Genomic DNA, 10,074 nt, shown 5'->3' on the forward strand with positions numbered 1-10,074 from the left:
CGCGGCAAATCATCTGTCAATGTTGCTGTCAAAACGCCAGAGTTATTTCCTCATTTAAAATAGGTCAAACGTTAAATTGTTATGATCCAGTTTCCAAGGTGAAGGAGATTGTAAATAGATCTATGTAAATAAATCTAAATATTATTGTTGAATTATTTGTAGGTTATGAAGATCTTCAGTAATTTAACATCAGACATAAATTACTTCGGATGCCGCACGCTTACACACCTTGCGGGTTTAATATAAAGTGCAGAAATGACTTGGGAAGGATCTGGATCCATGTTCATGGGGTTGGCTTGAAAAAGACGGTGTTCTTGTACCTTAATGACTTTGCCACCGGCACCTGATAAACTCTTGAATTTTATTCCATATGATTGCAAGAAAGAGTGTGCCCGATCGTGTAATTGCATAAGGTCAGGATTAGCTTTTTCGGCAATGTGTGCTCATTGTCAAGGTAGAGACTGCAACAACACACTGCAGAGAGTTGATTTAGAGGAAGAGGACCGTTGATAGTAGGCTAACTAATGTTCAGTTTATAATAGATAAACACACACTGTTCAATACAATTGCTTAAAACCTACTGTTCAATGGTTTCCTTCCGTTAGTCATAACTGAAGGTAATAGAAATAGTTTATTGGGGCGTAATTGGCTAAAAAGTCTTAACATTGAAGTAAACGGAGTACTTTCCATCAACTGTCATGAATCTGAAGTTCTTAGTAAAGCTCAGCTGGATGTTCAACATCTGAAAAGTGAATTTTCCGATGTATTTTCAAATTCTTTAGGGTGCTATAAAGGACCTCCAATCGAACTGAAAATTGACCAGAATTATAACCCAATTCACTTAAGAGCGCGCCCTTTACCTTATGCATTGCAGGCCCCAGTAGAAGAAGAGCTGAATAAGTTAGTTAATCAGGGAGTGTTAGAACCTGTTCAGGTATCGGATTGGGCCACACCAATTGTTGTTTCCGTAAAAAGCAATGGTAAAATACGAATTTGCGGTGATTATAAGGCAACGTTAAACAAAGCTATCCAAGATCATCTGTATCCTATTCCACCAATCTCTCAGCTCTTAGCAAACTTAAACCAAGGGAAATATTTTGCTAAGTTAGATTTAGCCCAAGCTTATCAACAACTGGTTGTTGACGAGAAGTCGGCACTAGCTTAGACACTAATTACACACAAGGGTGCTTTTAAACCAAAAAGACTACAATTCGGTATTAGCTCAGCTCCATCTATATTTCAACATTTTATTGAGGGTTTGCTTTCGGGCTTGGACAATGACCCTTACTTTGATGATATTTTGGTTAAAGCAGGAACAATACACGAATTGATTACCACATTAAGACAAGTATTCACTCGTTTTAGAGATGCAGGGATTACACTCCAAAGCGAAAAGTGTTCTTTGTTATCTACATCAGTTGACTTCTTGGGATTTGTTGTGAGCTCTGACGGAATTCGTCCTAACCCGGACAAAGTCAAATCCATTTAAGATGCTCCTGATCCGACTAACAAGGAACAACTGCAGGCATTTTTAGGTTTACTTAATTTCTATCACTGTTTTTTACCCAACAAAGCCAATGTTGCAGAACCTTTACATCGCTTATTGGACAAAAATGTTAAATGGCGGTGGGAGGAAAAACATAAACTTGCTTTCAATGCTTCAAAGAAGCTCCTTTCTTCCGATAGTATACTGGCTCATTACAATCCCTCCAGCCATCTTATACTAACTTGTGATACATCTCCTTATGGTATTGGTTGTGTGCTTAGTCAGGTTCGAGGGGAAAAGGAAGTTCCAATTGCGTTTTATTCCAGGACAATGAGTCAGTCAGAACGAAGATATGCTCAAGTAGATAGGGAAGCACTTTCCATCATTGGAGGGGTTAAAAAATTCCACAATTACTTATATGGGAGGCATTTTGAAATTAGAACAGATCATAAGCCACTTCTGGGTCTTTTCACTGTGGATAAACAAACACCAAACACACTGTCACCTCGAATGATTTGCTGGAGTATCCTTTTAAATGGATATGACTTTGATCTTGTATACAAACCGGGGATTTCTATTCCGAATGCTGATGGTTTGAGTCCTCTTCCATGTTCCTCCAATGTTGTTGATCAAGAGATAAATGAAGTCTTGAATGACGTGCTATACATTGAATCCGATGAGGTTAAACCAATCACCGCTAATATAATAGCAAAAGAAACAGAAAAGGATCCACTTCTATCTAAAGTACTATTATGGACTCAACGTGGTTGGCCAACTCATAACTCAGATCTCAACCTTACGCCTTTCATTTCTCGTCAAAATTCAATTTCTCAATACAAACAATGTTTACTTTGGGGAACTAGGGTGATCATTCCATCCACTCTCAGGCAACAAGCTCTGAAGCTTCTACACATGGGACATGAGAGCATTGTTCGAACAAAGGCGTTGGCTCGAAGCTATTTCTGGTGGCCAAAACTTGATCAAGACATAGAAAACATAGTGAATTCTTGTCAAGCATGTCAACAAAGTCGTCACAACCCTCCAAGAGCAACAGTTCTACCCTGGGAGAAAACGAAACAACCCTGGTCTCGTCTCCACATAGATTTCGCTGGGCCCTTCCAAAACAAGTTGTTTTTGATTGTTGTCGATTCTTTCAGCAAATGGTTAGAAGTAGTTTTGGTGCCTTCTACAGATTCAAGATCAACTATAAAGGTCCTCAGAAGCCTTTTCGCAACACATGGTGTTCCAGACACAATAGTATCTGATAACGGGTCGGCTTTCACTTCACAAGAATTTCGATCGTTTAATGAAAGCAATGGCATTCGCCACGTCGTGGTTGCACCATACCATCCGTCATCGAATGGTCAGGCAGAAAGGATGGTCCAAACGACAAAAAATTCTTTGCGACGAATACTTCAAGGAGATTGGCAAAAAAGATTGGCTCAGTTCCTAATATCATCTCATATAACGCCAAATTGTTCTACTAATATGTCACCGAGTGAACTGCTGTTCGGAAGGCGTATTAGAACCATCTTAGACAGAGTTCACCCAGATTATTCTTCAAGTGACAAAGAAGAGAAAATCTTGGATAAAGCGCTTCACGATTACCAACAGTCACCTCAGAGGAAATTTAAAGAAAATGACTCCGTATTTGCAAGAAACTATAATCAGCGAGGACCAAAGTGGATTCCTGCTAAAGTCACTAGAATAACCGGGCCGCTGAGCTACCATTTGATAACAAAAGAAGGCATTGAAATACGACGTCATATTGACCAATTGAGACCTCGCTCAGAAACATCAAAAGCATCTACTAACTCACACTTGGATAATCCTGAATCTCCAGTAAACCCACCATTCCACCCACTACTCCAGAATCCTATTCAAATGAGAACACCAGAAGCACATCATATAAACAAGAATATTTTACCCAAAAAACAGAAAATCACTACATAAATACGCAAATGTATCTTAAATTACCTTTCTAATCTACCTAATCTACCTTAATCCTTAATTAACCTTAATCTACCTTTCTTAAATGTACCTTTCTATTATTGTTATTCTGATTTTGTTTAATTTCAGGTTGTTAGATCCTGTTCTAATCTAATTGTCCAGTGCAACCACCATCAATGGTTCGCAATCCTATTATGATGAGAACACCAGACGTACAACCAATGCGACCATCAGTGATCCAACAATCTCGCAATTCCTTTAGTGGTATAGAAGGTTCAATTAACCCTCATCAAGAAGATGCTGGTTTCAACGTTTCTGGTTTAATTCAAGACTCCACTAGCATTAGCACGAGTCCACAACCTGTTCGGTCACGTGTCTCTAGATCAAACTCCCAAAACACTTCGATGAGCATGAGTCCTCGACCTGTTCGTATCCGTCGACCACCGGCATATCTGAAGGACTACCTAACGGGGGGAGGAGTGTTATGTATCAATAAATAAGTCCATATGTTTTATTTATAACATCTGTCAGATGACTGTTTATATTATTACGTTTTGTTTACTTTTTAGTTTAGTCTGATTTGTGAGTTCAATAAATTCAGTTGTGTTAATTATGTTTCAATTTACTAAACAAACATTGACCACACTCCGCACTGCTAGTCTTAACTACATCTTTCACAATTTTCTATGTCGTGGTCATGCTTCTATTCCTTCTCATAGCATTTCAGCATTGCAGATACATCAATCTAACTGCTACAAACGGTTTCCAGTTCCCACTCTCCACACTGCTCACCTTACTACTTCCTTCACCTCTTCTTACGTCGCGGACCTGTTTCCCTCTCTTCCCATAGAATTTTAAGATTGTAGATACCTTAATCTATTGGTCATAAACAGATCCCATACTCCGAACAACTCGCCTTTACTACTTTACTTCACCACTTCCTACGTCACCGACCTGTTTCCCTCCCTTTCCATAGCATTTTAGGATTACAGATACCTTAATCTAATCGTCATAAACAGTTCCCACACTCCGTACAGCTCACCTTTACTACTTCATTCACCACTTCCTACATCACGGACCTGTTTCCCTCCCTTTCCATAGCATTTTAGGATTGCAGATACCTTAATCTAATCGTCATAAACAGTTACCACACTCCGAAAAACTCGCCTTTACTACTTCCTTCATCACTTCCTACGTCACAGACCTGTTTACCTCCCTTCCCCTAGCATTATTGCCATTATTGGATTACAAATACCTTAATGTATTGGTCCTAAACAGACCCTACACTCCAGATAACTCGCCTTTACTCCTTCCTTCACCACTCCCTACGTCACGGACCTGTCCCCCCCCCTTTCCATGGCAAATATAATAGTCATAAACAGTTTCCACACTCTGGACAGCTCGCCTTGACTACTTCCTTCACCACTTCTTACATCGCGGACCCGTTTTCCTCCCTTCCCATAGAATTTTAGGAATGCAGATACCTTAATCTAATTGTCATAAACAGTTCCCACACTCCGGACAGCTTGCCTTGACTTATTCCTTCACCACTTCATACGTCGCGTACCCGTTTTCCTGCCTTCCCATAGAATTTTAAGAATTCAGATACAGTACCTAAATCTAATAGTCATAAACAGTTTTCACACTCCGGACAGCTCGCCTTGACTACTTCCTTCACCACTTCCTACGTCGCGGACCCGTTTTCCTGCCTTCCCATAGAATTTTAGGAATGCAGATACCTAAATCTAATCGTCATAAACAGTTTCAACGCTCCAGACTGCTCACCTTTACTACTTCCTTCACCACTTCCTACGTCACGGACCTCAATCTGGTGTCGTCATTTGATTAAATTTATGATCCATACCGTTGCTGTTCTAATATTAATGCTATCAGCTATTTCTTTATCTACTGCATTCCAAATTTAACTGCTGATCATATGTTTTTGTTTATGTGTCAAATACTGCTTCCATAAGGATTACATTGAAACTTTGAGACCCAGTGGGGCGGATTCCTGAGACACTTTTTTAACACTATATAGATGTTGGCACTCACCAGGAGGAGTTTGTGTATTACGAAATGCATAAGACAGGGACGATTTACCGAATAGGCAAGGTAGGCACGTGCCTAGGGCGCGAGACAATTGGCTTTTTTGGGGGGCGCCAAAAAATTGGAATAAAAGAACAAAATTGTGGCCGTTTTTGCATGCGATCGCGGTTGTAATGAGAGTAAGAATGAATGAAAAGAACTTTTATTACCTTTAGAAAGGTTTTTAATAACTTGAACAATACTACATTGAATTATAATGGACTTGTTTACAAACACAACAAAACAATAATAAAGAATTGAAGACACATGTTTTTTACTACATTCTTCCTCCCTAATGTTAATGAACGTAGTCATTTAAATAATTAGGAGGTCTTCTGCTTCTGAAACTTCTTCTCGGACATGTGTTATGGTTCTCTCCTCTAGAAGCTTCTTGTCTAGGTTGTAAATTCTCGGCAGTAGTATTCATTTCATCTTCTTGGTTCTGTGGACTAGGAAAGTATTCAGGTTCAGGTTGAGAAGTGGGTAATAGAATATTTTCATCACTCTCAAAATCGGTTTGCTCTATGTCGGTTTGGTACTCACCAACCGGAGCAAGATGACGTGTAGACACGGTAGTTTCTCTTCCGTCAGGCAACTTAACATGAGCATACTCGGCATTCCCGTGAAGAAGTTGGACCTCTTCAACAAGTGGCTCATACTTGGACGTACGATTGAATCTCTTCAAGTAGACAGGGCCGGAATTGAGAAGCCATGAAGGAGCTGAAACACCATTGTTCCCAGATCTACGTGGATGTAAGAACATACGCTCGTGAGGAGTTTGATTTGTGGCTGTGCAAAGTAATGATCTCACTGAGCTGAGGGCATCCTCTAAAACTGTCTCCCATTGGTTTATTTCTAAGTTAAGTGATTTCAACGCCAGTTCAATTGTTTTCCATAGAATGCCATTATACCTTTCAACTTGCCCATTACCTGCTGGATTGTACGCAGTGGTTCTACTAGTTGAGATTCCAAGTGAGTTCAAGTAGCTTTTTAAGTCTTGGCTCAGAAATGATGTCCCTCTGTCCGAATGTATGTAACTAGGAACCCCAAAAGTAGAAAATAATGTTTTTAGTTTCGACTTAACTGTTGACGATGACATGTCTGAACAAGGGAAAGCGAAAGGGAACTGTGAAAACTCGTCTACTATTACTAATAAGTAACGGTTTCGACTTGATGAAGGCAGCGGGCCTTTGAAATCGATATTCAGCCGTTCAAATGCAGAAGTGGCTTTAATCAAAATCCCTTTGTGTTTGAAGAATCTAGGCTTCACAGCAGCACACACATTGCAGGAGTTTGTTATTCGTCTGATTTCATCAATCGAGTAGGGCAAGTTTTTACTTCGAACCCAGTGGTACAAACGTGTCACACCTGGATGACATAGATTCGCATGTAAATCAATCAACAGTTTTTCTTGATTTTGGATTGAAGAACATACTCTAGTCAGGGCATCTGCAGCCATATTATCTTTACCGGGTCTATATACAATATCATAATGAAAGCACGACAATTCCAGTTTCCACCTCATTATCTTTTCATTTTTCACTTTGCCATGACGGTTGTTATCGAACATAAAAGAAACTGACCTCTGGTCAGTAATCAGCTTGAAATGTTTACCAACCAAATAGTGACGCCATTTCCGCAGTGCTTCCACAATAGCTTGTGCTTCTTTTTCGACACTTGAATGTCTTTGTTCTGCTGGAGAAAGTATCCTTGAGAAGAATGCGACTGGACGGTTCGATTGAGTCAAAGTAGCAGCAATGGTACTCTCAGATGCATCAGTTTCTACAATGAACTGTGCTTCAGGGTCAATGCAGCTTACTACAGATCCGATGATTTCACTTTTTATAGTTTCGAAAGACTGGAGCCCTGCTTTGGACAAAGGGAATGTAGTACGCGCAAGTGGAATCACTTTGGTAGCATAATCTGGTATAAGTGATGCATAATGTGAAAACATACCTAGGGTCCTCCTCAGTGATGCGGTGTCTCTGGGTGGAGGTAAATTTTTCAAAGAATCTAGGCGACTGGGATCAGGCTTGATAGTTTTGTTTGATATATGATAGCCCAACAAGTTGATCGATCGCAGTGAAAATGAAGACTTCTCATTATTAATAGTTAGGTTGTATTTGGATGCAGCTTCGATAAACTTTTTTAAGTTTATATCGTGTTGTTCTTGTGTTTTTCCACAGATTGTGACATCATCAAGATATGCGTAAGTGTCTTGTAACTGTTCTGTTCGGATGACTTGGTCAATTACACGTTGGAATGCTGCCACTCCATTAGTGACCCCAAACGGGATACGCTTAAACTGGTAGAGTTGACCACAGGCCTCAAAAGCTGTGTAGTGCTTTTCTTCATTTCTTATCTTTACTTGGTGGTACGCACTTTTCAAGTCGATAGTACTGAAAAACTCATAATTTGCAACTTTGTTAACGATATCATCGATTCTAGGTAGTGGGTAAGCGTCCAGTAATGTAAAACGATTTATAGTCCTGGAGTAGTCAATGACCATTCTTTTTCTATGATTTTCAGTAGTAACTACTAATGCTTGAGCCCTCCATGGAGACATACTAGGCTCTATAACATCGTCTTTAAGCAATTTACTTACTTCGTTTTCAATAAACTTTAAATCATCGGTGCTATGGTGATGATACTTGATTGCGATTGGCTTACATTCCGGTTTTAAATTAGAAAACAAAGATACCGGTTCTACAGTTGAGGCTGCCACGCTACATACGGTTAGTTGTGACTTGTTGCCACCAAAGACTACTTTAATACTTGCATGGTTTTTCAAAATATCATGTCCAACAATTATATCTGCACAAAGATCTGGTAACAATGAAAGATTAACTTGCTTGTAAAAGTGATCAAGAATGACAAGATTTACTTTGCATTGACCTGTTATGTCGGATGTGATTGATGTAGTAGCCATTGAGACAGTACCCCTACCTGGTTTTATAGGAATACCTAAATTAAGAGCAGTAGATTTGTTTATAAAACTTAGAGAGCTTCCCGTATCTATCAAAGCAGAGACAGATTTACCATTAACTAGGGCTTGTACTGTACTCTTTGTTAACCCACCGGGCGAAGCTGCTAGGTCAATAGAGTTCATTACTTCTTTAGATTTATCCAATTGCTTGGTTTGTAGTTTACCTGCCCTGCAGACCTTAGCAAAATGCCCCTGTTTACCACAGTTATGACAAATTGTATTTTTAGCTGGACATTTGACCCTAGGATGTCTTAGATTACCACAAAAGAAACATTTTTCAGTCACAGCAGCTAGAGAACACTTTTCTAAACTGCTTGAAGTTGCATCTACATTCTGATTGCTCGCTTGAGTTTCTTGGGACGAAGTTGCATTTACTATAGATTGGAAAGATTGAAAAGCTAATGATTGCTCATGTGCAAGTTCTAGGGATCTGGCTTGACTATATGCCTGATCTAGTGTCAACGAAACATTTTCTAGTAAGCGCTGGCGAATTGCAGAAGATTTTATTCCAGCAATAAATGTGTCACGGATATAATCATCCCTATTCTTTTCTGCTGTGACAGCTTTAAACTGACAGTCTTTACTTAGTAATTTTAAAGCCTGGAGATATTGGTCAATAGTCTCCTCAGGTTGCTGCTGACGTGCAGATAGTTTATGTCTGGAATATACTTCATTTACAGGTTTTACATAGATACTTCTTAGCACAGATATAGCATCGTTATACGTACCGCTTTCACTTATGTACTCGTTGATTTCTGGAGTAATAAAGTTTATAAGTATTTTGAGTTTATCGGAGTCGGATGGTTGTGGTGTGATGCTGGTAACAAAATTCTGAAATGTTTTGTGCCAATGTGTCCATTCCTTACTTGCAGATGATGAGCTTGGATCTACACTAAACTTGTCTGGCTTTAGGATCGTATCCATTTCACAATATCAAGTTATTAAAATTGTAATGAGAGTAAGAATGAATGAAAAGAACTTTTATTACCTTTAGAAAGGTTTTTAATAACTTGAACAATACTACATTGAATTATAATGGACTTGTTTACAAACACAACAAAACAATAATAAAGAATTGAAGACACATGTTTTTTACTACAGCGGTAAACTGATAATCCCTTGCGGCCGTGAAGACACCTTAACAGTGTCCCACAATTGCGGCAAGATGTTAATTATTTACCGCGGTTGTATATACGTCATCATCGTCCGTCTCCCACGATCGCGTCAAAGTTCTGACTATTTCCAGCGGATGTGTGGACATAATTATCGTCTTCCTTGATCGCGGCAATACATGAACACATCCCGCAGTCGTGATGAGATTATCACCGTCTACCGCGAATGAGGCAAAATTGTAATCTTTTCCCGGGGTCGTGGGAACATTATCATCTTCTTGCGTGATCACGATAAAATTCTGATAATCCCTCACAGCCGTGAAGACATCATCGCCTCCCGTGGTCGTGAGGCATTGTCATCCTCTCCCGCCATTGCGGCAAATGGTAATCATCTCCCGCGGTTGTTTGGAGATCATCATCGTCTTTCACGAATGAGGCAAATTTCTGATCTTTCC

The 10,074-nt window shown here is 39.5% G+C and overlaps 1 protein-coding gene across 1 annotated transcript; it reads left to right on the plus strand.

Annotated features, from left to right (window-relative positions):
* The first annotated feature begins 1,816 nt into the window (after positions 1-1,816).
* Positions 1,817-3,439, plus strand: LOC128997420 (uncharacterized protein K02A2.6-like). Its single transcript, XM_054423059.1, has one exon. It carries the CDS (start codon positions 1,817-1,819, stop codon positions 3,437-3,439), a length of 1,623 nt encoding a protein of 540 aa, XP_054279034.1.
* The last annotated feature ends 6,635 nt before the right edge of the window (positions 3,440-10,074 follow it).

The sequence above is a fragment of the Macrosteles quadrilineatus genome, unplaced genomic scaffold (assembly GCF_028750875.1).
Source record: "Macrosteles quadrilineatus isolate MER2022 unplaced genomic scaffold, UCM_ALF_1.0 Scaffold_1__1_contigs__length_201487025, whole genome shotgun sequence".
Classification (NCBI taxonomy): Eukaryota; Metazoa; Arthropoda; class Insecta; order Hemiptera; family Cicadellidae; genus Macrosteles; species Macrosteles quadrilineatus.